Here is a 27,703-nt window from a genome sequence, read left to right on the forward strand (position 1 = left end):
AAGGAGATTTGGGAAGAAGGAAAAGGTCTATCTGTCCCACCCAGCCCAGAATAAAATGAGATGGTGGACCAGTACAATTTTTCAGAGATCTCAGAAGACACAGAGAAGTATTCATAGTAAACCTGTAACAAAGGGGGTAGCAAAACAAGTAGGTAATAGTGGTACCCATCATTGCTTGCTGCCAGACTAGCCTCCATCTTCTGTAAAATCTGGGTTGGATTTGTTCTGGCATATTAAGCACTATTTACAAATCATGAACAAGATCTCCCAACTTCAAGTTTTTACTCTGAGTTCTCTATGATGTGGAAAGCTCAAAGTAAGGATGGGGAAAAATTTCCATCACGCCAATCCACAAATGAGAATTGCCCAGGAGAGATTGAACAGACGAAGCTGTTAGAGTATTATTCAGACTATTGATCCATTCAGCCCAGTTTCAGTGGACCATCACATAGGGCTACAGTAGCTCTCCAAGGGGATGGACACCAATATTTCCAGCTCAGCTTCCTGAGATCTTTTACAGTGGACATATGGCAAATGGAACCCAAAGCTTCCTATAGGCAAAGCACATGCTCTACCAATGAGCTACAATCCCCTTCTCATCACTTGGAGTGGTCACCTTGGTGGAATCTTGGCCTACAGTATTTGTTTTCACTACCAACAAGGCTGTTAATATAGGGTTGAAATCCCTGAACCTCACAATGATCTTGACTACATAGGAAGTAAAACCATGTTGACTCAAAAATGAGTTGGGATGACTTTTCACATTTTTATCCCACCCTTGCTCCAAGCTCAAAGTGGTGAACATAGTTTTCCTTTTCTTCTGTCTCACAACAACCCTGTGAGGGAGGTGAGGCCAAAAGATAGCAGTTGGCCCATGGTCATCCAGGAAGCTTTGTGGCTGAGTGGGGATTTATAGGTTTAACTCCTGAACCACCATCCTGGCTCTCAATTAATGGTTCTGGATTATTGGAGGTGTTCTCTGCTTACATCTTGGGTTTGCACTGTTTGCTGTCACTTTCTTCTGTTATGTAAACTACTATATGTTTGGGCATTTTGTGAATGGCCTCTATAGGCACTCAAGTGTACTAATACCAGGTCAAAATTACAGTACATATAATGTCCCTGTGGCTCCTGTGTAACTGCAATCTGGATGTTTCTTTCCTCTCTATATAGTGCGGGTTCTTCCAGCGTTCTAGGTACGATGACAGCATCCCCCGATACCATGCTGTAAGAATTCGGAAAGAGGAGAGACAGATCAAAGATGGGAAAACTAAAGAAAATCATGCAAAAAAACAGTGGATCACAAAATGGAATGAAAATGAAAGTTATTCCTAGGAACTTCCCCCGGAATCAAAGGCTTGCATGGTCTTTAAAGTGACTTTGATTCATACAATGGATAGATGAAGACCTGTGTCCAGCAACGGCTGCCTTTTTGTAGATCTTGTTACTTTTCTAACAGAGCTTTTTGTTTTACAAACTTAAAAAAAACAAAACTATTTAAGCCAACCTGTATGCAATATTTAACATTTCCAATCTTTAAAAAAAATTAAGAACTGTATTCTTCATCAGCCTTGAAGTCAGAGTGTAAGCCTGGTCCTTACTATAAAGAGTGTATAATTGGCACACAGAATCAAGGGCCCTACTAATATGGGCTAAAGGGTGAAACAGCCCTTAATCAAAAGGGATGAGGAGAAACAGAATTGAAGATAACCTGGGGTCTTTTGTTTCTCCAAATTGATTTTCAGTCCAAAATTCAAACCATCAGTCAGGAAAGAGGGAGAGGAGAGCCTATAGAACAGAGATTTTTGTCAACCTTTTTCATCTCATGGCACACTGAAAAGGTGCTAAAATTGTTAAGGCACACCATCAGTTTTGATAATTTACATGGCGCACTGCACTGCCACTGGGGGGGGGGGGGAGCACCACACATCTCCCAATGGCACTAGTAATAAATGATCCTTCCCCAGACTCCTGGTGCACACATGTGGACCATTCACTGTACACCAATCTGCCATGACACACTGGTTAAAAATAGCTGCTAGAGAGGTAGCTAGGTGACTGTTCTTCTTGCTCCTTCTCTCTGGAGCATAGCCACACAACTCCCTTTCATGTAGTGAATCTGTTTTCTCCCATTCAACATTTGCAGCCAGAATCCTGGGTTACTAATGGTCATCTCTTAGCTCCTCCCCCACACAAAGGCATATTGCTATCTCTTGGATGGAGAAGAAAACAGTCCATCTTGTGCACAGTGCAGCTGTATGTATGTGAGAGATGTTGTCCTGCTGTAGCCCAAAGACTTAAACAGTCGAATCATCACATAGCTTGCTTAGTTTTAGGAACAGGAGTGGTTTGGCTTCTGAAAGGCTGAAAGCCTTTGTTTTGTTTTGAACCTGTATATAACAAACAGCAAGTGTTTTCTGACTTTAAAAGCTTTGATGTATTTGTTGGTTTTTGTTTTTGGCAATAGGTGGGTGCATGGTCCCTTAAAAATGCAAGAGCTTTTACAATGTGATATGACTTGCAGCACAATCTTAGGCATGTCTCCTCAGAAGTAAGTCTCACTGAACTCAGTGGGGCTTACTTACAGGAAAGTGAATAGGTTTGCAACCTGACTTTCTAAATGAAAGGTGCTGAGACTGAACTTGGATATGGAAGTCATATTCACGTGGAAACTATTCTCTATGGGTTTGTAGCGAATAGCTAATGTTTCTCAGTACAGACTATGGCATACATTTTAACGACACTTTAAATTGTTGTACTAGTCCTACTGTAAAGAGGGGAGGGGAACTAAAAAACTTCAACTCCCACCAACTCCAAAAGCCATAATTGTGCACTCTCACTATGGCACTGCATTTTTCAGGTGAAAGTGGGGTCTCTAAATCTGCTAATGTTTTATGCTAAGACTCTTAGCCATGGTTAGTTAGGAAAGTGTGTGATTGTAAATGTGCAATAGGTCATGTCTCAATAAACGTTTTAAAAATCAATTTGTGTGAATCTGTTGCTCACACCAAATATACACAGGTTTGTTTTCTAAAGCTTGAACATTTGTTGTACTTTTTTGTATATACTGTAAGTCATTCATATATTTATTTTTACAATAAATCTTTGCCTTTGACTATCTGTAAAGCCAAAGATTTTTAACTAGACTTTAAAACTAGTTAGCAATAGCATTACAAGAGTTCAGCAACTGAATCTGAACACATTCCGCCACATGTGCCAATCTTTAATACTGCTGCATTTCAATGAGTGATGAAGCATTCTGGGAAACTCTTCGTTGCCTATTTCTGGTTATGTAGTAGAGAAATTTTGTAGCTTCTAAATAATTTGTGCACTAATGCATACCTGCAGATTTTTATCTATAGAAGTTTTATATGACTAACTTAATGGAAAGTATGGCAAGTGGTCCTTGGGATCAGGGAGGGAGAAAGGTTTTCTAACTCTGTATAGAGCAAAATTAACTACTGCAAATGTTACAGCACTTGAAACTAAATATAAGCTCCAAAATCTAACTACGGGATCTATACTGGTCAACTTGAGACTACTGAGGTGTGTCCAAAATATCTAAATTTTAGTTGTAAGACTAGTTCCATACATTCATACTACAACAATACTTGTGATTGTAACAAAGGTATTTGCAATTTTTTAAAGAGATGTCTTAAAGATATTGGTACTGATGAAATAAACATTCTAAACATATTGACATTTACTGCAAATGATATATCAACAAACATTTAGTATGTAGATAGTGAGACAGGATGAACACTGTGCAAAACTTTAAATATTTACCTTCAATTATTAAATGTCTATGCCTTAAGCCCTATAGTCACCCTACAAAAAACTATCATTTTGGAGGTGCTTATTGCCCTTTTGAAGGTTTAAAGCTGATTTTGATCTCTGTTAGTGTCAACTTTTTATTATTCAAATGGCTCTTTTGACCATGTATTTTATAAAATGTCCAGCTTTTTTGAACAGGCTTTTTTCTTTTAAAATGTGTATATTTTCTCTCGATAAACCTCAACTATGGTTCCAGTGCCTAAAGCTATAACCTGCCAAGTGCTGCTTCTCCCTCTCCTTTCTGTGAGGCCTGCACAAAGAGCCTCATAACAGCAAGTTTGGTGGATTGCATCTTAAATCATTATCAATGAAAACTTCACCTCTGTTACTGGACTACTTAAGATCCAACAGGCTTGGTCACTTGAAATGGTAAAATGTTGAAACACTACTGTATCTTTTTATGAGAACATGGTTGTCATGCTGAAGGCTTGTCAAAAGGAATGAACACCTAGGCAGTGTTTCATTAGGGCTGGTTTTAGAAGTGTCTTCTCGAATCACATTCACTGGTATATACAGTATTCATCTTATACATTGACTGTTATTAACATCTAATGTTAGATCATGGCTAAAAATTACCTGTGGATATTTGTATAAAAGTGTGAAATAAATTTTATATGAAAAGCTTCTGTCTTTGCTCGTAATATGCTTACATATTACAATTTTACAACATATTACAAATTACATAATTTACATTTTAATTAATTTCTATAACTTTATAATATTGATAACTTTATAATTATTATATGTAATTATATAATAAATGATATAAGACATTTTATTTCTATAAATATTTGCTTTACATATTATACACAGCAAAACATAGGCCCAGTCCAACTAGAATTGTGATAGGCAGTGCAAACCTATGTATATTTACTCAGATTTACTAAGTCCCATTGAGGCAAATGGAACTTACTCAAATATTAAGAATATTTATAAACCTCTTTTCAACAAGAAGTTCACAAGGCAGTTTACAAAGCAAAATAAATAAATGGTGCCCTGTCCCTAAAGGACTCAAACATCTAAAAGAGATGCAGAATAGACACCAGCAACAGTGTCCCATCAAATCTATGCTCTAGACCAGAGGTTCTCAAACTGGTGGGTCGTGACCCACCAGTTCGTGTAACACTTCCTGTGTCCCTTTAAGGGGTGGGGAAAGGGGAGGGAAGCAGCAACGTGATCCCCAGGATCGCGATGCTGAAGGGGGCGCTTTGCACTTACTTTAAGAAGGCAGGGCTGCAGGAGGTGCGGGGAGCCTTGCGCAGCCCTGTACAGCGCTCCCTGAGGCTTGGAACTTTCACTAAAAGCGGGTGCAAAGCACCTCCTGTAAAACAGAAGTACTTCGTGCCCGCCTGGGGATTGTCCCCTTAGCCCTTCCCCTGCAAGAACTTACTGAGGGAATAAAGCTCCCATCTGCTTTGCACCCTATCCAGATGTGCTCTATAGCCACTGCCAGCTTCTTCTACATGTGCTTCAAAACACATTTGCCATGTACACACTTTACAAGTTGACATGGACTTATATTTTGCAGTGGGGCTACACCAAGTGTCATTTTGAACCCAGAATCTAGCAGCATTTCTTAGGATTAAACCATTTCTGCTCAATATTGCACAGACGCAACAGGGATCAAATGTGTACACCTGTGGACTGGGCAGAAATGGGTTAAACCAACACACTTTGATGCAGCTGTTAGCAGAGAGAGAGGAACATGAGACCATGTGAAACTGGTAAATTACCTTACCTTAGATATATAACTTGACGGTATTATTTGTAATTACTAGTGGTCAAAACTGAAAACCTTGGTGTCAATCTCATCGTCCCCCTAAAGCAGGGGTGTACAAACTTTTTGGCAGGAGGGCCACATCATCTCTCTGACACTGTGTTGGGGGCTGGGAAAAATATAATTAATTTACATTTCAAATTTGAATAAATTTACATAAATGAACATATTAGAGATGGAACTTATATGACTGAATGAAGGTCTTGCAATAGCACAAGGCCTATAAAAGGCCTTGCACAAACAAGGCCAGCCTTTCCTTCACTGCCGCTGCTGCATCACAGATGTGAAACAGCAAGCAGTGGAGGAAGTTCTCATCCCACAGCTCATGAGAGAGGTCGAACACTCACTTCACACTGAGAGCAGTTGCTTCAGGCCAGCAGGGGCTCCAGCAAGTCTCCAGAGGGCCAGAAGCTCATTGGAGACTGGGGGCTTCCCATGGGCCGGACTGGAAGTTTTCAAGGGCTGCAAGTGGCCCCAGGGCCGGGGTTCGGGCACCCCTGCCCTAAAGCTTGGTGCCTGGGGTCACTGACCACCTCAACCCCGCCCCCCCCTTAGCTACAGCACTGCTGAGTGAAGTTCTTCCCTTGGGAGCAATCAAAGTGTTTTTACAAGAGCAATGGGAAAAATGAGTTTGTGTAGGGTAGAAGTTTTGCACAACTTCTGTATGACAAGTTAACTACGAAACTTCTAAATTACATTAAAAAAAATTCCACAGCAACAAGTAACTGTAACACTTGCAGCCAGTCAAGACAGAGAAGAAGCCAAAATGCAAAGAAAAGAGTTGAAATCAACATGAACATGGCTAAAGCAAATTAAGGCTGCAATCCTGTGCACAGTTAACTAGGAGTAAGCTCCACTATATGCAAGTATCTTGTGGTCTTGTGTGTGCTCCCTGAGGTATCTGGTGGGCCATTGTGAGATACAGGAAGCTGGACTAGATGGGCCCTGGGCCTGATCCAGCAAGGCTCTTATGTTCTTATGTTCACTGAACACAGTGGCTCTTCCTTCTGCATAAACTCCCACAGGATTGAGCTGCACAAGTCCTTCTTCACCCCATGCAGATTTAAGGAGGAATTCTCTTTTTGAAAAGAAAAGGATAATCTTTTTGCTTTTCTGGCCCAGAGTCTCTTTTGGTGATAAACAGAAAAAGGTGTGAATGTCACATGTCTATTCTGTTTTGCTTCCAATCCGGGATGATGTGGGTTAAGATGATGCAAACTCCTGAAACCAGGGTGACCGGATGTCAAAACTGCAAAAGAGGACAAGGCACCCCAAAATGTAGGACATGACAAAAGAAAAGCTAAAAACACTCATAGCAACATAAGAACAGCCCTGCTGGATCAGCCATAGGTCCATCTAGTCCAGCTTCCTGTATCTCACAGTGCCCAACCAAATGCCTCAGGGAGCTCACAAGACAACAAGAGACCTGCATCCTGGTGCCATTGCTTGCATCTGGCATTCTGAGGTAACCCACTTCTGAAATCAGGAGGTCACACATACACATCATGGCTTGTAACCTGTGATAGACCTCCAGAAATTTGTCCAAACCTCTTTTAAAGGCATCTAGGCCAGATGCCATCACTACAGTCACCACACTTGTTCATTGATTTCATGCTATTAGGACAAATAAAGGTTCTGATTCTTTCATGTGGTCAATTTAAACACTAGATTACTTCCCAAATTTATTAATAAGTACTTATTAGATTACTGATGTAATAGTTTTATTACATATAATTTATTAATTCCAAGAAGGCTATGCGCTGCCTACAGGGGCTGCTTACAGGGAAAAGGAGGGCGTTAAGTTCACCAGAAGCTTCCGTGAGCAGTGAGACCTTGAGAAGCGACTGACAAGCAAGGCTGAGCTATTCCAGCTGCTCTTCAGTGTGAGTGAAGTTGTCGTCTCAGGGCCCAATCCTATCCAATTTTCCACTGCTGGTGCAGTTGTGGCAGTGGGGTGTGCACTGCATCCTGTGGTGGAGGGGCAGTCCCTGGGGCCTTCTCAAGGCATGGGAACGTGTTCCTTTACCACGGGGCTGCACTGTGGCTACACCAGAGCTGGAATATTGGATAGGATTGGTTGCCCTTTACTGAGAGAAAAAGAGCTGTTTGTCGGCCAGCATGGGAGGCAACCACGCCAGAAGTGATAGCAAACTGTTGAAAGATCCATCTGGAATGTTGTTTGGTTCTTACTGTAAAAAAAACGGGGGGCGGGGGTTTAGAGAAAGCCTGACCGCCTTGCATAAAAGTCAAGGGAGCAAATCCAATGACCCAGAAAGGCAGTATAGAAATAACAGTTGTCGTTATTATGATCCAGGACACAAGGTTTAAAAAAGAGGACTTGTCCTGGAAAAAGAGGACGCCTGGTCACCCTGCCTGAGACAGGCACACACAGTGATGCAGTCATTCTTCCTGCTTCTCTACCACTTTTCATTTCAAGGAACAGATGTGATGCACAAGATGTAGGTGCAAACAAGGAAACGCAGGGCTGGGCTGTGAGGCTGCAAACCTGCCCACACTTTCCTGGGAGTAGGCCCCATTGACTACAATCGGGCTTCCTTCTGAGTAGACATGCCTAGGCCTGGGCTCGCAGGCCGCCCCCGGCGCGCAAGGAGGGCTGCGATTGTGCGGGGGGCAGGAGCGGGGCGCGCTGCGGCTGCCACCTTCTCACCTCCCCAGCCCCGCCTCCGAGCCCTCCTCTTCCTGGGAGGCGGGCGGGGAGGAGAGGGCGGTGCTGCGGGTGTTGTTGTCGCCGCCGCCAGCCCCTCCGTCTGCCTGTCCCTCGCAGGGCCGCCCGGGAGGCTCCTGCTGGCCATGGCGGCGGGGACCAGCTGAAGGCCAGCGCGCCCTTGCTCGGCTTGCCCCCGGTGCTGCAGGGGCGGCCATGAGGCTGCTGCGGGCGCTGCTGAGGAGCGTCTCCCCGGCCTCCATCCCCCAGCAGGTGGACTTCTACTGCCGCTTCTCCCCGTCCCCGCTCTCCATGAAGCAGTTCCTGGACTTCGGTGGGTGCGCGCGGCGGGGTGGGGGGAGGAGGGGCCCTTCTCGCCTGCGCTGGGCGAGCAGCTCCTCAGCCTCGTCCCCTCGGGGCTGCCCCTTCCAAGCGGTGCGCCAGGAGCAGCCCCCAGGCCGCCCTCAAGGGCGCGCGGCGCGTTGCATAAGGCGGCCAGTGCGGGCCCGGGCGCACCACCAATGGGCGAGGGCGCCGCCTGCTCCGCCCCGGGCTGGCTTTGCAGGGCACAGGGAGGCCTGGGCTGAGGCTGCGAGACGCTCCAGCGCCTCCCACCCCCCAGTGGGGCTGCTGCAGCCCTGGGGGTGTCTGCTGCTGACTGAGCATGTGCGGTGGATGCACATTTAGAGCCCTAGCCTGTGCAGGTCTACTCAGGAGTAAGTCCCATTATAGTCACTGGAGCTTACTCCCAGGTAATTGTGGATAGGATTGCAGCCTGAGAGCCCAATCCTTTGCATGCCTACTCAGAAGTAAGTCCCATTATAGTTTTGGAGCTTACTCCCAGGTATTTGTGGATAGGATTGCAGCCTGAGAGCCCATGCCTATTCAGAAGTAAGTCCCATTATAGTCCCTGGAGGTTGCTCCCAGGTAATTGTGGATAGGATTGCAACCTGAGAGCCCAATCCTATGCATGCCTACTCAGAAGTAAGTCCCACTGTGTGCAGTGGGACTTACAGAAAGTGTGTTTAGAATTGCAGCCTTAGATCCCAGTCATCTCCACAATGCCATATTAAAGTGTTCTCCAAAGATTTGTAGGGCATGCAGTGATACCAAAATGACTCTTATAATATTATGTATGTTTTTAAAATGACTTTTCTCCTTGTTTATTAATGTTGGTTGCAAGTGTGGGCCCATTGAAAAGCTTTCCTATCCTCTTGCATCAGCCAAACTGTGGCCATTATCTCTTGTGAAGTGGGATTGTCCCATGTTAATCTGCAAAACCCAGGCTTCTGTAGAATGTGAACCAGATTTCAGCAATGTTGCTCACAGCTAAATTGGCTTGAAGCCTGCTGTTGACTTTTGTGTATCTAATGGCTGTGATGTTGAGGTGATGTGGCTGGTGGTATGGTATGCCTGTTCCCAGAGCACATCTGATGGTGGTGAAGGAATGAGCAAGTTTGTTTTAGATTCCTTGCATTTCTCAGTAGTAAAAGAAATTGTGTAATTGGGTGCTTGGAAAAAGGCAGTGGATGCGTGCCAGGTAAGTGGTTATTGGTGAAACTAGTACAAATTAAGCCATCAGGTGACTTTGCTATGCAAATGCAGCAAGATCTAAAAAAAAAGTTTGTGTTGCTTCATGCTTAGAGCAGATGGGGGCACCTGCATTGGCATGTGACCTGGATCTGCCATACAGCATGCATGGGATAGCTATATAGTTACTTATTTAAAACATTTGTATCTTGCCCTTCAGTGGCCAAGCCTCCCAGAGCCGTGGGGCAGCAAGCTACTTTGCAGCCTTCTGTTCTCCTCTTTATGGTGCAGTTGTTGTTTCTATGAGGCAGTTGTTTCTGTGAGGCCAAGGTGACCAGGTACAATGGAGGACAGGCTGCCTATTCCTTCAACTGTTGTATAGAAGAGGGAATTTGGGCAGGTTCAGCTTTTTAAACCCTTCCATGTTGAGTTACACCTGCCAAAATTTCCTCTTCTAAACAGTGATTAAAGGTATAGGCACTCTGTCTTCCATTGTATCTGGTCACCCTGTGTGAGGCAGGAGAGGTAGAGTCCAAACTTTAAGAGGCACTGCTGGTGGAGGTGACAATGATGGTTCTTAGCTTTGCTGGTACCTGTAATTGCTTTTGCTTTTCTAATTGTTTTAGTGGGCAGAGACAGTGATTGCCTCTGTATCTTAGTTTGCATATGCTATGCTATGCTACCTGAATGCATTGTAATCATTGTATGTACATATCCTACTTCTAATTTAAACATAAAGTGGGCTGAACAGCATTCATGGCACCTGCTGAGTGCCAGTAGTAATATCATTCACCAGAAAGTGATGGCCATTTGGCAGATGATGGCCAGAAATAAGCACTTTGTTCTCACATTGAAACTTAATGGCTGCAAATGACAGAAGAGAAAATGTGTGAATCTTGTTCATGATTTCAAGATATGGGAGAGTTCAATTATGCTTAGAGAGCCCAATTATAACAAGGGTTGGAGGAATTGCTTCAGGGGGCCGCATCTGGCCCGAAGGCCTTATGTTTGGCAACCCTGCGTTAAAATAATTTTTTAAAAGTAAACATAAACTGTTAGTAACAGAATTATTGAAGCTAGTAAAAAACCAGTTCTGTGTGGTAGTAAATACTTTCTGAAACAAGGAAGTCTTGAATCTCTCTTTAAAAATTGAGAAAGAGGGAGCCAGTCTGAAATCCCTATGATGTGGTGCCACCACTGAAAAGACCCTATCTCTGCTAAACATGAGTCAGATTTTTGTAGTTACTGAACTATTGTTCCACTCCTTTGCAAAACATTTTTCTTGCATACAGTCTGATGTTTATTAGGTGGCGGAAGTGCCTCAATCCAGCCTTTAATGCACAGTATATACTTGCCTATAGGTCGAAAAATTTATGCCTAACAATGGAGCCTGAGATCCTGGGTCAACTTATACCTGGGTCAGTGCAGTGTATGGGGCAGAATCCTCTGGGAGCTTCTGGGAAGCTTATGGAAGCTCAGCAGCTGTCTGGTGAAGTTGGAGGGATGACCTGGAAATGGGCTGAGAAGCAGGAACCAGGTGGAGAAAAAGGAGAATTTTAACTAGTAATTACAGTATTTGGAGGCAGCCATTTTAGCCTCTTCTCCAGGCAGGAAGAGAAATGAAGGCGCTTCTGGGAACTGTAGCCTGTATGGGCTGCTGCTGTGGAATGCAGCACATGCTCCCACAAAGCCTCCCCACAATTCCCAGAAGCCCCTTTGCCCCCCCTTCCAGTTTGGAGAAGAAGGGAAATGCCTCCTTCTTTTGCTGCTGCCTCTGAAGATTCCTGGCAAGTCATTTGCAAAGAATTTCAAACCCCACCCCCCAGTTTAGGGGTCTGGTTTTTAAGACCCCAGGATGTGATCCTCATTTCCATCTGAAACAAGGTCCCAGGCTGCAGTGCACAGTGCTTAAGAGTAACACCCATGGAAAGCAGTGGGACTGCTTCTGAGTAAAGAGGGTTGCAACTGTGTGCAGCTCAGTCCTTGTTACTTGTCTCCCTGCTGTGAACTGAACTGCACACTCCCAATTGCATGTTTTTATGTTGCATGTTATATGCAGAGCCTCTGGCTTCACACACCAAGCATCTTAAAGAAGCATTTGATTGATGGTTCTACTGGTATGTTGTTTACAGGCACAACACTTACTCTGACAGTGTTTACACAAATGTTGTGAAGACCAGAATTTTAAAAGTCAATGAACAAAAATGCATCTTATGATCTTTTACTGTATTTTTAATAAATTAGAAACTGTACAGTTTTTAGGTAACAATTACTGGAAGGTTATTTTTCAGGATCCGGCCTTGGGTAAAATCAGACAAAATTATAGTCAGACCCCCCTAAGTTTAACCCCCCACTTATCCGTGGGTCATAGAAAATTTCATGATTTGGGGCTCAAAACCTGCCCTCAGCTTATCTGTGAGATTGACTTATAGGCGAGTGCCTGTGGTACATTGAAAATGGATCTCTTTTCACCATTAGTACTTAACTGTCCAGTTTCAAACAGTGCTCATCTATAGGCCTGCAAGCCAAAGGTTTTCTGTGACCTACTTTCCTACCCTCTTTGGCACTGCATGCTATGCTTGTCAGAGGGCAAGCAGGTATAACCTTCAGTACCAAGACAAGAATGCCTTTGCTCCATAGCTTGTAGATAAGTAATAAAATATAACATTGAAATGGCAGGTTTGGCGTAGCATATTTGTGGAGAAAGGACCTGCATTGTTTTTACTACAAGTACATTTCCAAACATCAGTTTTTTGTGTGAATTGGTACAATCTCACAGTTGTTTCAATTTGTTTGGGGACTCAGAGGACTAATTGGGCTTTTCTTGCTACCATCTTGAGCCTAATGAGTCAATCTAACTGTCTAAATTAAAATCTGTATGTAAGTGCATGCACTATGCTAAAATAAGAATTTTCCTGTGTCTTGCCAATATTTTCCTCTCTAGGAGCTGACAATGCTTGTGAAAAAACATCCTTTATGTTTCTGCGACAGGAATTGCCTGTAAGATTGGCAAACATAATGAAAGAGATAAGTTTGCTTCCAGACAACCTTCTCAAAACACCTTCAGTTCAGCTTGTTCAGAGTTGGTAAGAATCTTCTTAAAAAATGGAATATTTAGTGAACGTGTGTGGTGATTTTGAATGATTCTTGGAAAGTTATTGTTGGTAGTAGACAAACTTGCTGGATTAGAAAGTGTCTACACAACTGTCTTTACAGCCCAATCCTTACTCAGGAGTAAGCCCCATTGAGTTTAATGAGACTTACTCCCAGGTAAGTTTATAGGATTTCAGGCTTAGTTCCTCATGCCTTTTCTTTCTTTTGGCCAAAAACAGTTCCCAAAATTAAGAACAAAAAATCTCATCCAAACCCTCTTTTTTAAAAATTTCCTATGAATGTGGAATTTGGGTTGCTTCTTGCAAAATGCAAATTTCTTTGGCACAAAGCAAACTACATCCCTGAGTTATTCTTTCTCTGAGTTCTCAAGTTCAGCTAGAGCACTCTACTTTCAGGGGAGCACAGTGTGGTTTATGTATATATAAAAAAATCTTAGTTGTAAAATTTGTTCTGTAAGTGTAAACTTACTTAATGTTTATAGGGAATAGAATTTTAAATGGCTGTTGGAGATTAAGCCCATGACAAATTGAAGACATTATCACAGTTCTACTTTTTAATTCATGATAAAAAACAAAACAGTTACTACCTTTTTTATTGCACTCCATAGAAATGCAAGTGACTAACTGAATTTTCTAGATGGACCTGTTAGAAGAAAGGTTGAATAATTTTTATATAAAATGTACTGCACTTAAAAAACATTGAAACCTGCCTCCTTCCTGAAATGCTTATTTTCTATATGGAGGAATTTTTTTTTGTATGTATGGGGGAACATTTGGTCCTGTTGACCCACCTGCAGTCTGATGCAACACATCCCAACTACCTCGGTGGGTGCCAGCCTGGAAGTGATGTTCTTCCCTGTGATTACTTTGTACCTTTTATGTCTAAAGTGATTACTTTGTACCTTTTATGTCTAAACAATCTAAAATTGTTTTTTTAACAGCAAAAGTTATTTATGGGTGAGATAAGCTGGGCCCTAGTTCTTCCTAACTTTATACCTTCTTCCACTTTGAGCACATTTCTCCGAATCACTTGTTCATTTATGGCTTTGAAACTGGGCTGAGAGAAAAGTACCTGCATCCGTGGGCTGTGGAGCATTAAGGTGGATGAAGGATCAGCCCCTCTTTGTGCGTAAACCATCGGTTCTTAAACTTTCAGGGAGAGTTTGAGCCGCTGCACATGTGTGCAGGGGCAGGGGGGAAGGCAGTGATACGATCTGCTGGATTGTGCTGCTTTGGAGGGCTGCAGGGGCTTGCTGCCACTTACCAGAGCCTGTAGCAGCCTCCCAGGAGTGCAGGAAGCCCCTGCACCAGCCTCCGCAGAGCCCTCTGCACTGCGGAGACATTCAAAATTGTGATTACAACCACTTCTGGTTTTGCGTTCGCAAAACCGGAAGTGGTCGTGATCACAATTTTTACTGGCTCTGCAGCGTGGGGAGCCCTACAGAGGCCCCTCCACAGTGACCACGTCTCTGCCTTCCTCCCCTTAAGGGGGCAGAGGCCAGGGCTCTCTGGCTGGGGTGTTGCAACACCCCAATTTGAGAACCACTGGTGTACACATTTGGTTGTAAGTAGTTCTCCTACCTCATTTAGATGTGAGCAGGCATAAAAGTGTACAACAAACATGGTAGAAGTTGAAAGTAAATGTTTTTCTCTCTAGAAAGTCACTTTAGTGAACTCATGCTTATGTACTTCTATAGATATAGTAGTGTTAAGAGAAAAGGTTCATAATTTCAAACAGAAGATGTATGACAAAGGCCAACCATTCAGAACTTGTGTTTCAGGTATGTTCAAAGTCTTCAAGAGATCCTCGATTTTAAAGATAAAAGTTCTGAAGATTCAGAAGCTGTTTCGCGGTAAGCACATTTTGGCATCTTCATGCACTTGAATATATTTATTTTATCTAGGCATTAATTTTCCATCTAATAGAATGTAGAAATATACAAATAAAAAGAAATCCCAACCAATCCAGCTGAATATTAAGAGCAGGGAGAACACAAATTGCAGCACTGGGATGAAATTAAAGAAAATGCTTAAACAAAGGTTTTACTAGGTGACAAAAACCAGTCTTTGTAAATACGAGTCTTGCAGCAAGGCAGGGTTGGAGCTGTTTACCTCTCATCCTTAGCATCCAGTACCTACTACTTTCTCTTATGGCTGCAGAGGGAATGCTACTCTCCCAGCTGTCCTTCCACTGGCCATTTGAGTAGGTGGTAGACACTGAGGGAGAGCAGTATACCATTCTCTCAGTGTCCAGGGTTGTTGCCGCCACTCTCTCTAATGGCCAGTGAGGGCGTGAGCTTTCTGGATTGACATTTGACAGCTATTTCTTTTATGAAGAAGGGGACTCTGTATCTAGTTAGAATGAACGTGGACCTGTCTTAGGAAGATCTATAGTGCAAGGGTTGTCTTTTTCCCATGTGAGCCTACCCATGTACCAACGTCAGTCACGGAGGTTGTGACTGAACATTCTGAAAGGCTCCAGAAATAAATTAATTTCAAATAATTGGCACTGGTAGCCACAGTTTTAAGTAGATAGCTAAACCAACTTGATTTTCTTCTGCTAGGAATATTCATGTTGAACCAAGTGATAGAAATCAATGGGTGGGGTGTGGCTGCTGAGAATTTCAGCTAAGGCTAAACCATGATTGTGCTATGACCCAGATGAGTCATACAGTTATATTTTCATTCACTTACCTAAAATAGCAAAATGCTATATCAGCGTGGGTGGATCTGACTCTGAAAATGAATGTTCAGAGTGACATTGGGCTATCCCCATATCTCTAGGAAATCTTATGACATTAGTTGAGTAGCAAGTTTTTTTTGCTCTTATTGTGGGACTGAAGGGTTAAATGGAAGCTGGGAGTTTCTTCTTGTGACTTGTTAGACTCTTTCATGTACATTAATTCTGTTTGATATACGGTATGCTTCATTTCAGTTTTACAGATACTGTGATAACAATCCGGAATCGTCACAATGATGTCATTCCTACCATGGCTCAGGGCGTGATAGAATATAAGGATCACTACGGTGTTGATCCAGTGACCAGTCAGAATGTGCAGTATTTTTTGGACCGCTTCTTCATGAGCCGCATTTCAATTAGAATGCTTCTGAATCAGCACAGTAAGTACTTTTGTAAACTGGGAAGATAACATTTTTGTGTAGAACAAGTGAGGATGGTGCATTCTAACAAAGCAGCTTCCCTTAAAGGTATTGGGATCTTTCTAATTTTTATACACTATTGAATGCTTTCTAGGTTTGATTTTGTTTGGACCTTATAAAAATTGCTTATGATGCATTCTGTTTTCTTCTTCTGTTGGCAGCTATGTTGTTTGGGGGGAAAATAAAAGTTAATCCAGCTCATCCAAAACACATTGGCAGCATTGATCCCAAGTGCAGCGTTGTTGACGTTATAAAAGGTAAATTCAGAGAGACCTACCAAAGAAGGAAAAAGATGTGATTACAAGTGGGTGGTACTTGTAGAAATGGTCTGTTCACTCTTCTAATCTCATTCTAACTGGTGAACAAAGCTTCAGTTCTGATGGTTACACTTGGGTGTCAACTCTGTACTTTAAAAACAAATGTACATGATAGCTTGGATTCTGCGTAACGAGAATCTGTATTATATGACCTGTAGGCAACTTTCAGAATGCCATGAATGGTAGCACTATTTACTTTGCAGTTACTGCTCTGTATAGTTTGTTTTAGGTAGAGGCTGTGCAGGATACTGAAGACCAACTTGCCTACTGGAAATCTTAACAATGCCTCTGGCTTCTGAGATTTTTACCAGGCATTGCCCACACATTTTCCAACTTATTGGGTAGGTTCTTACTTGTGGCAAGTGGAACAAAGCTTGTACAAGGGATCTTTCTGACTCTTTTTTCTCCCATTGAATTTTCCCAAAAAGCCACTCCAGAAGGTTGGGGAACCCTTGGGAGCAGTGTCAGGTGGGGTACAGGGAGTTGTGGAGGAAGGGGGAAAACCTTGGAAATTAGACAGGTACCTTGTGTGAGCCGTCCAATTGCAGTGTGAGGAGGGAATCCCTAGAACAGTGGTTCTCACACATTTAGCACTGGGACCCACTTTTTTAGAATGAGAATCTATCAGAACCCACCGGAAGTGATGTCATGACCAGAAGTGACATCATCAAGCAGGAAAATTTTAACAATCCTAGGCTGCAATCTTACCCACACTTATCCAGGAGTCAGTACCATTTACTATCATTGTTAAAAGAATAAACATAGTAGCTTGTTAAAAGTATAGTTCTATAACATTTCCCCAAATGCAGTCACATACCCATGGCAGCATCAAGTCTAATATATTAAAAATAAAATATTGAAATGAATGGGGACCCACCTGAAATTGGCTCACGACCCACAGTTTGAGAAACACTGCCTTAGAAGCTTTCCACACTCCATGCCATGCTATTCCTGAATTTGTTGACTCTTAGAAGTGGCTTGGGGAGGGACTCAGATCTGCAGTGGGAAAGGAGGAGGGCAAAATATCTCTTGTGCAAACATCATTCCAGTTCCAGAAGTTTGGACCTAACCCACTCCTTATTACCATAGGCATTAGAAACTTGCTTTTTAAAAGAATGAAACTAGAATCTGTACTGTGTGCTTTTCTTGCACTGACATGAAATCATAGCATACATGCAGCCCTGGTTATATTAGTAATTTAAACATGCACAGGAAAAATGTGCATGACAAATGTAAGCTGTAGTCCTTGTTTTTATTCTTGAGCAGTACAACTGGCATAGCCTTAAACTGTTTTGGCTAAGAACTCACTGACATTTTTGAAAATCGCGCTAGCTAGCTGTTTGGCTAAAGCAGCAAGTGACAATATTTGTTGTGGCTTTGATTCCTGCAGATGGCTATGAAAATGCAAAAAGACTTTGTGACTTGTATTACATGGACTCTCCAGAACTTATACTTGATGAACAGAATGGTAAGAAGAAGAACTCTTTGAAGAAAATTGAAAGTTCTTAACAGGACCCTAACATAAGTTGAAGTCTCTCCAGTTTCTGTATGTAACTCATTTTAACCTGAGCCCATGGAGGTGAAAATCTGTTTGTTCACCGAGTATCAGGTAAATGAATAAAGGCAGTAATGTCACTGGTACAGTGCATCCATACTGCCTTGGGAGTAATGCTAGGGCCACTTCACATGTAAGAGCAGTGTGCTCCTAGTGTGCTCCTAGAAGCACTACGGTTCCCTGAGACCATTCAGGGGTTCCATGAGTGCACAAGTGGCTGTCACCTACTCAGTGCTATGCCATTTTGCATGCAGCGGCACTCTGGGGCTCCCTGAGACTCAATTTAGGAATGTTAAATGCTCTGGAGACCAAAAAGGTGGACAACTACTGTGTTAGAGAAATTGGAGGTTTATTGTACGTTTGGGGTGAATCCCACAAAGTGAGATGTCTACTAATAGGCAGTGGGATAGGAAGGGAAGCAAAACCTACAAGCAGTAAGTATGCTGCTCACTCCTCTGTCATCCCCTTGCCAGACCTCTGTAATAACTTGAAAGAAAAGCACTCTGATAATGCAGCTTCCTTTAGTACTGGTTCATTAGGGCTCTTGTCTTGGCATGACTGACAGCCATTCTAACCAGGGATGTGTGGTGGGTGGGGAAGCAGAGCCTCCCCACCAGAGTCCTTCAAAAAGCTCCACCACTGTGTAAGGCATACAAGCACTCCCAACCCACGTGTGAGAGTGTGTGGGTTGCGAGTGCTTGTGCACTTCATATAGTGGCGACGCTTTTTGAAGGACTCTAGTGGGGAGGCACCCTACCCACTGCATGTCTCTGATTCTAACCAATAGGAGCAATGCATTCTGAGTCAATCAGTGCCCTTTTCCTGCCTATCAGTTAACTGATGTCTCCAATAGCAGTGTTTCATGCAGTGCTTGACTTCAGGGGAATGTATCTCCCATTTTATCTGAGATATTACTGTACTCTGAATGTCTTCCTTTGCTGTTTTTGATCAGTATAACCTAAGGCTAAAATATTACATGAAAGAGCAGTTCACCATGGAGTGGCTTCTGATTTGTTTAGGATGGAGCCATTAATATGAAATATACCATTATGTCTTTCAGGCGTCCAAGATGTGGGAAGAAGTTCACCTTCTCCCAGAAACACACTTTTCCCTTTCTGTGCCTTTCTACCTCTTTGCCCCCTCCCCCAGTCCTGCACTGTCTGCACATGCTGTTTTCACCATAGAAACATGTGCAGAGCCAGGGCTTGCTATAACTCTTTGCACTGTGTTTGCACAGTGGATAAATGCGTGCCTCACACATGGCAAGGTTCAGTGTAGCAGCATTGCTTAAAAAATAAACAGGACTTTAGATATCAATTACAGGGAATAGAAACCTTCTAAAATGTAGGTTTTTAATAAGTTTTCTTCTAATCCAGTCTGTCATAGCTGTGTCTGTTTATATAAACCAGGATCTAAATAAGCATGCAGCCAGTTCCTCGTGCCCAATCAGGCTTTGATCTTGTCTGTCTTGAAGCTCAGCACACCCACTTCTGGATGTTTTGAAATTTGGAGAAGTTTAGAAATCAATTTGTGATGCAATAGTAGTGGTGTGTCTGTTGTTTGAAGAGTAAAAGTAAGGTCCCATTGGGCATGTGTAAGGGGCCATTAGGCATGCCTAAAATAGCTATTTGAATCCCAAATTTGTAATGCCCTAAAAAGACTGCTCTGTTGAGTGATGCTCAGTTGTTGCCAAAATAGCATCCATCAAACATGTAGCTGATAGTTTTTGTTCTCATTTTTTTGCAGTGAAATCCCCACAGCAGCCCATGCAGGTGGTATATGTACCATCCCATCTCTACTACATGGTTTTTGAACTTTTCAAGGTTTGTATAGTGGGATAGAAACCTTTTTGTGTTGTGTGCATTCTATTTCTGTTTTCTTCTAGTCAATGTATGAGGAAAGACCTGGTAGCTTCTCACACTTGATACATTAAGAAGTAGAAAAAAAAAATGTTTATAATTACCTGAAAATAACAGGAGAATAATCTGTCCCTTCAAAGGGAATCTCCATGGGCATTCATCTGAACCTTTCTTCCAGGCCATTCTGCCAGCCATTTCTGGTAATGTCAGACCCTCTTGCACCTCAGCTGGAGGTACAGCTCTGGGCTTCTCATGAATGACATTGCATATAGGTGCTTGGAGACAAGGGGCTGTTGGCTAAGCTTATGTGACACATAGGCAGTTTTCATGTTCTTGGCAATAGTTGGATGCAGTCTGTTGTGTGTGGCACAGAACAGCATGTCCAATGAGGCCTGTGAGAGTGCAGTGTGGGGCTCAATAGAATGCCCATAGAGATCCCCTGCATGTGCACAGAGGATTTTTATTGATGTGCTACATTTTTATCCTGCTCTTTCTCCAAGGAGTTGGTCAGCATATGTGGTCCTCCCCTTATTTTATTCTTTCAACAACTTCTTTTGAGTAGGTGAAGCTAAGCAATAGTGGTGACTAGCCCAAGGTCACCGAGATAGCTTTGTGACTGAGTGGGGTTTGACCCTGGGGCTAGTTTGATACGTAAGCACTTCATTACACTGGTCACCAGGGTTGTGACCTAGATTAAACAGAAACAAAATCACATTACTGTGCAAAGTTTTCATTTTTAAAAGTGGGCGAAGAAAGCCAACAACTTTTGTTGGGCATATTTAAATTCCAGAATAGCAGAAATGGAGAATTCCTCAGCAGTTACTCTAGTTCTGGGACTGAATATATTCTTTTGAAAACATTCAGTACTTAAAGACAAAAATGAGCATTAGTAAGCCTTTAGTGGTAAAGCAGAAAATGATTAACAAATCAAATTTATTATTAAGCAGATTTCAAAAACTTTAGCTTCAATTATGCACTTAATGAAAAATGTTTTCTTACTGTGCAGTCCTATACATAGTTACTCAGAAGAAATCCCCACCGTGTTAAGTGCTTACTTGAAGTTTATACCATTGCAGCCTCAAACTATTGTGCAAAAGCATTGTCAGGATTTGATTGACTCTGATTTTTGACTTTTTAGAATGCAATGAGGGCTACCATGGAACACCATGCTGATCGAGGTATTTACCCTCCAATCCGTGTTCATGTCACATTAGGCAATGAGGATTTAACTGTAAAGGTAACTGCCTTGTTTTTTTTTTTTTTTTTGTTTTGCTAATTTCAAATTTTTAACTATTATAATACAAGAAAAAGCAAGAAAAAAGAAAGCACACAATAGAACGAAAAGAAAAACATGAAAAATTGTTTAAAAATACAGATAAAGAAAGCCTCTAATAATGTTACATAAGCAAAGTCGAATATTCTAATTACTTACAGCCTTAAATCTTAATAATCTAAATTTCCACCCATGTATATATTATATCTCCCCCTTTTCAAATTGTTATTCCGGAATAATTTCTCTGTCCCTTAAAATCTAATCTTCAAATTCACTACTCATTAACTCATTGTTCTCACTTTCATGGAGAAAGTCAATAATTGGTTTCCAATTCTTCATAAAATTTTCTGTTGATGTCTCTTTAAGTAACGTCGACGGTTTGTCCATTTCTGCAAGGTACATAACCTTCGTTCACCATTCTTCTATTGACAGAATGTGTGTAGTTTTCCAATATTGTGCATAAAGTGTTCTAGCTGCACTTACCATGTACAAAAATAAAATTTTGAATCTTTTTTCTACATATTCATTTATCATACTTCAACAAAGACTTCAGGTTTCATTTGCAAGGTTGATGTTGATGGTTAATTTCTTCCTTTATAGTTAGCTAAAGTCCTGATCTTCCATAGTTCATTGACTTCACTTTCATATATATATTTGGGGGATTTTGTTTACTTGTTGATGATCCACTTGAAATACTAGGCCATAAGGTCATAAGTGGAAACATGTTGTGATTTGTATGCAACCTCATTCTGCTTTGCCAATTCTGTTTTCATACTTGCAAACCAACATTCATTTAGGAGGATACGAGTATTGTTTTGTAATATGAGATTGGCTATGCCAATTCCTGCTTTTCACCAGATCTGGAAGCTGTATTGGGCCCAAATCCTGCTAGTTATAGAACATGTTCTTGATAAAGATCCATTAAGGGACTTTAATATACTGTCAGGTCGCATCTTATGTAAGGGTTATGTTCTGAAGTTGGTGTGTAAGGGAAAATTGCATACAGTTGGAATTACCTTAAATCAGACAAACACACACACTGTGTCTTAATGCATTTTTTTTTCATATTCAAGATGTGTGATCGCGGTGGTGGTGTCCCTCTGAGGAAAATAGATCGCTTATTTAACTACATGTATTCAACTGCACCACGCCCCCGTGTTGAGACATCACGAGCAACACCACTGGTTTGTGAATTGTGATTGTTGGAACGCTTTGAGAAATAGTTTTTTTTTCTGTCTTTAAATGTTCAAACAATTTTACATATCAATAGTACCACTGTTCTGTAATTCACAAGAACTGGAGTGTTCTTAAGTTTAGGGCAAAATGACAGACTACATTTAGGGCAAAATAACATACCTCTTAAGATTAGAATCTAGAGTTCCACCTCTCACAAATTAACATTAGTTACTATGTGCAGAACCTTCCAGGAGGAGCATCTGGCTTCCCAGGAGTTTGTTCCATTTGCAGAAACCTACTTCACACAGTGAGTTAAGCATGCCACTCATACAGAATCATAGATAAGAACAGCCTCCCCTTCCCATCCACCTTTTCTACTATCAGCAATCTGGAGTGCCAGTAAAATATATGCATCTATTTAACCATGTTCTTTTTTGGGATTATTTGAACTGATGCTGCTGTTTAGTGGACTGCACAAGTACTTGTTCTCTCAGCCAATTCATATGAGCAGTGTGATATCAAAGGGAAGGACTCCTACAGATCACCCTTGTCTTCTATATTTCCAACACTATCTTCTTGCAGTTGTAATTGGATACAAAACAGCTTTTCCTAATCATGGAAGAGGATCATGATCTTTCCTGAACTGCCTTCTCTGATCGTTTTGCTGCTCATGTGATAGCATCACTAATACGAGCAGCTTACATGCAGTTAGCTGGCGGCAGTAGTGTTAGTACTTGGGAGATCATCTTGGAAGATCATCACAGAAGTAAAATGAATGTTGCATTAGAGTCCGCTAGCATCTGTTCTGAGAACTAGAACTTGGGAAAGGGAGTAGAAGATATGTATTCCCTGGATTCTTTTATCAGATGTATATGAACAGGAAATTTGGAAGTACTATGAGCTGTCTCCTAAGGTTATCTTCTGTTTGCATAAGAGAAAATAGGTTTTCACCAAATAGGACTTTTTCTGTGAATGGAAAGAAACCTTCAATATAACTGTTTCTGTTTTCCTAAAAAGACCCTGACAGCATATTCCCTGGTCCTCAGAATGCTTTTTAATGTCATAAAATGTCACTTGCAGTTTTCCTCCGAAAACCAGAAGTGTTTTTTTTTTTTTGCCTCTAGGAGGCATTTTAAGGCTCCCAGAAGTTGTGAGCAGACATATGTAGCCTCTGCGGGCTTCAGAAAGCCCTCCAGTCAGCTCCAGTCGCCTTCAGAGGATTCAGTTTGGGCCAAGTCTGGCTCAATGCGGGTCCAAAGGACCCACGTTGAGCCAGATCCGCGGGTAAGTAGGCTCAACCTGTATATAAAATGAGTGGCAGCGCTAGGGGTGAATGAGTATCACTATGGCTCTGCAGTAAGGCTGCATTCTAGGAGCAATTACACAGGCCTACAAAATGGAGGGTCAGAAAAGTTTTTCCCAAACTTTATGGTGGTTTGATATGAAGTTGGGGTGCTGATTCAAAAAATGGCATCCGTTTTGCCCTATCGTGTCTAGTTTTGGAGACACAGCATAGCCTCTTTAGTGAATGGTTCAAGCAGCTTCCTCATGAGGAAGCTATGGTGTAGGCTTCCTCATGAGGAAGCTGCTTGAACCATTCACTAAAGAGGCTATGCTGTGTCTCCCAAACTAGACATGCTAGGGCAAAACGGATGCCATTTTTAGAATCAGCACCCCCAAATATAGTAACGTTTAAGGAAGCAAAATGTGTGTTGGCCTGTGTTATGGAAGTGAAAGGTCTGTTGCAGCCTTCCATGTGAGCAGAGTAGGAAACAATTGGCAGAGATGAGAAAAAGTAGTAAGAGTAAACTATTGTGTGTTTGATCCATTTTCACTGTGAAAGTAGCCACTTGTCCTTCTCATTTGCATCTAGCAGCAGCTTTGCTTTTCTGTACATGTAGGAAGTGATTATCAGTTCTTTGTTTCCCAGATGTTTCAATTAATTCAAATGTATCTTTTGGTTTAGGCTGGATTTGGTTATGGCCTGCCTATATCTCGTCTCTATGCTCAGTACTTTCAAGGAGATTTGAAGCTATATTCTTTAGAGGGTTATGGTACTGATGCTGTTATCTTCATTAAGGTATGTAGCCTATTATCTCTCTATTTTGACAAATCTTTCAATTTAAGGGATAGCATCTAGTTCTCGCAAGTTATATTAACACTACCATCTCTCTCTCTCTTCCCTCTTCCAGGCTTTATCAACGGAATCTGTTGAAAGACTGCCTGTATATAACAAATCGGCTTGGAGACATTACACCGCAAATCATGAAGCAGATGACTGGTGTGTTCCAAGTAGTGAACCGAAGGACATGACTACATTCCGCAGTATATAGCAGTATGGGCCCTTTGTGGCCTTAGTACCAGATTATGTCAGGACTACATAAACTTAGCTTATTCCAGTACAGGTCTCATATTTTGTATGGAGGGAACATACATAGCCACTAAAGGAATTGGATCACCACTTATCTTTTCTAGTGTATTATGTATTCATTTTTTAAAAAGCAAGTACTCTTAATTTTGTTTCAATCATTTCACCTCAAATTGCATCAGCATATTAAGCTGGGGTACAAAGTCTAGGTTGGCTTTAAAGAGACCAATGCCCAGCTTGTTTAAATACTGTTCAATTTAACTTCCAAACTTTCTACTGGAGCGTTCAGGGAATGTAGCAACTTTTATAAACCTCCTCTGGTAAGCAGTTGCACTACCACAGCACTTCCTGCTCAAGAATTCTAGAAGTGCTTTGCAATGTGAAAAAGACTAAATAAATTCTCGTGTGTGTGTGTTTTGTTTTTTAAATATTTCTTGGCATCAAACAATTTGTACATTAAGCACCAGCCGTAATTAAAACAACTCTTAGGTTCTGATATATTTTGTGTTTGAGTGAGCTGAAATTAAGTGCTTGAATCTCTGAATTCCAGGTGGAGAGTTAAACACATACTTAAATACTGGCAGCATTTAAGTTTAGCAGGATCATGCCCTGTCTTTAGCTAGCCTAGGAATTTTTAACATAGATCTTAAGTCTGTGGCACTGTACAGAGCTGTCCTTAGATAACATTGTTAAAAAACTACTGAATTCATTTGATTTCTTTACAGATAAATATTTGCTTTTAACCAGACCTGTTAACCATTTCATAGTTAAGACTTGTCTATCATCAGCTACATGTGCAAGACCCCTGGGTACAATTTAGACAAAAATTGAGAATTGTTCTCAGCTGGAGAATTTAGCAGGTCTTTCACTTAAACTGACATGTTAAAAATACTTAAATCTGAATTGTGCTACCACTCTTAGGTAAATCAGTGATGATGACCTTGCAAGGTGAACTGCACTAGTTTGCAAAGTACAACCACCAAGGTAAAACCTGTGTCACTGCAGCCTAATCAATTAGCTAGCATAACATATGGTGCTGGGGTGAGATTTGAGTTATCAGCTTATAGATTCTCAACCTAAACTAAATATAATTTTGTACAGTAAGCTTTTACAGAGGTGGATAAGCAATTTAGTTATGTGCACTGTACTTCTGGCAGCTAATTACTAATGCTCTTAAGAGAGTACATACAAATAGTTGAGCATTATAGCGTTGGTTAACTAGTCCATAGCAAACTGAAAAGAAATTGGAGTAGCAATTCAGTGCCTTATAATGTGGTATAGTTCTTATTTTAGAACTAATGTTTCATCTCACTTTTGCCCCATTAGTTTCTTACACATTTGTTCCTTGGTATCTGCGGGAGGTGGTTCCAAGACGGCCCATGGATACCAAAATCCATGGATGCTTGAGTCCTGGGCTGTGAGGTGGGGGCAGCGTCACAGTGCTGTAATGCCTTACTGTGAGCTTCTGGAAGCCACAGAAGGCCCATGGTTCACTCCATTTGCCTCCTTGTACTTCCTGCAAGCGACTTCTGGCTTGCATCTGCTACTTCTGGTGTGCTTCTGGGGGCATTCTGAGGTGTAGGGAGGCCAATGGAGTGGGCTGCAGGCCTCCTTACGCCTCAGAATACTTCCTGGATGCTATCGTAAGTTGTGGATGCAAACTGCAAGTCACTTCAGGTTGCTTCCTTGGAAGCATTTCTCATGAGGCATGAGGAAGGGAAAAAAAATCCTCTTTAAAAATATTTTTGATCCATCGTGGTTCAAAATCATGGAATACAAGCCTGAGGATGTGGAGGGCCCACTATATGCCTTTCCCATCTTCATCTAGACAAGCATGACCAACATTAACCTAAAGTACCATCATTAAGTGCATGTCATTGAGTTTCAGTGCCTGGTAAATTTTAATGAACTTTTGCTTTAAGCATTAACTTGGACCCAAAGCTGCATGTTATGTTGGAATTATGTTATGGGTAGGAGTGCCATTTTCTCTTTCCCTCTCATACTAACTGGGTCCAACTTGTCCCCCCATGAACACCTACTAGGAAAACAATCCTCACTGAGCACAATGGGCCTTACTTCTAACAAAGCATGTATAAAAGAATGCCGATGTGCATGTGTCATTGAAGAGCAGCTTTTCACCATAAAATTCTATTCACTTGCAGTTGTATTAGTATACCTAGTACTAATGGTTGCTACTAGCCATAATGCAAGTTTGGTGCAGTATTACTCAATGGCAGAAACTAGTCACATTTCCAACTACTTTTAGGGTCTTACAGTGAACTATTCTTGATCATGTATGTACATGTTCTTCACCAACCAGCCCATCTCAGAGGCATGAGCTTATTCCTGAGCAATTCTTTTGGTCTAGGCTCTTTAGGATAACAGCAGTTGCTAACTCATTTTTTTAGGTTTTTGCTGACCTTAATCCTTGTAGCTTGACACCCAGATGCAATAGCTGTAGTTTCAGAACTCTATTCTGCACTTTGCAGTGACTGAGCAGAAGCCAGAAAGAGGCCCATTTACAGTGCCAGAGACCACACTGCTTAGGAATGAGATTCATTTACAAGCTATGGCAGTGCCAAATGGTGTGCTGGGGGGGGGGGGGAGAACAGCAGAATGTAATTCTGGCTGATGGAATAAGTTATTTCAGTTAAAAAATGACTAACCTGTTTCTCGTCAGTAATTGAGCCACATGGACATGTTGTATAGGAAAGGGCTCCCCTTTTTTCCAGCTACCACCTTCTGAGAGTAATTTTCAGTATTTGTCAACCTGATTTTAGCTATTCCTTTTAACACAAAAGCATTTTTGGAAATAAATATTAGTTCAGTCATGAGCTGATAATTCAGGATATTAAGTTTAGCATGCTAAAAAATGAAATACCAATGCCCAGAAGTACCAGATGTACGTAACTGCTTCCCATTCACCTGGAGTTTCTTTTTTTTGGGGGGGGGGAGTAGAAAAGAAACAGGAATCTGTAATCTGTATCCCTGAATGAACACTGAAGCTACGTGCACAGTCAGGGCTTTACTCTGTTTTTAATTCAGTAACAAAGTGTGTAGCACTCTCTACTGTACAG

General features: G+C 41.7%; 2 protein-coding genes across 3 annotated transcripts in view; both read left to right on the forward strand.

The window, feature by feature from the left end:
* The window catches only part of ITGA6 (integrin subunit alpha 6), a 64,994-nt gene extending 60,563 nt beyond the window's left edge, over positions 1 to 4,431 (forward strand). Inside the window, exon 25 of one of the 2 annotated variants that reach the window (XM_066612232.1) lies at positions 1,174 to 4,431. In XM_066612232.1, coding sequence (XP_066468329.1) covers positions 1,174 to 1,335 — 162 coding nt within the window. In that variant the 3' untranslated portion in view covers positions 1,336 to 4,431. The remainder of the gene's footprint in view (positions 1 to 1,173) is intronic. The other variant, XM_066612231.1, reaches the window with a different exon arrangement.
* Positions 4,432 to 8,325: 3,894 nt separating this feature from the next.
* On the forward strand, positions 8,326 to 25,124 carry PDK1 (pyruvate dehydrogenase kinase 1). The gene is made up of 11 exons (XM_066612237.1): positions 8,326 to 8,610; positions 12,751 to 12,892; positions 14,701 to 14,772; positions 15,855 to 16,039; positions 16,240 to 16,335; positions 17,786 to 17,863; positions 19,697 to 19,773; positions 20,948 to 21,046; positions 22,156 to 22,266; positions 24,225 to 24,338; positions 24,451 to 25,124. Exons 1-11 carry the CDS (start codon positions 8,493 to 8,495, stop codon positions 24,589 to 24,591), a joined length of 1,233 nt encoding a protein of 410 aa, XP_066468334.1. The 5' UTR covers positions 8,326 to 8,492; the 3' UTR covers positions 24,592 to 25,124.
* The last annotated feature ends 2,579 nt before the right edge of the window (positions 25,125 to 27,703 follow it).

Source organism: Tiliqua scincoides, chromosome 1 (assembly GCF_035046505.1).
Source record: "Tiliqua scincoides isolate rTilSci1 chromosome 1, rTilSci1.hap2, whole genome shotgun sequence".
Taxonomy (NCBI): Eukaryota; Metazoa; Chordata; class Lepidosauria; order Squamata; family Scincidae; genus Tiliqua; species Tiliqua scincoides.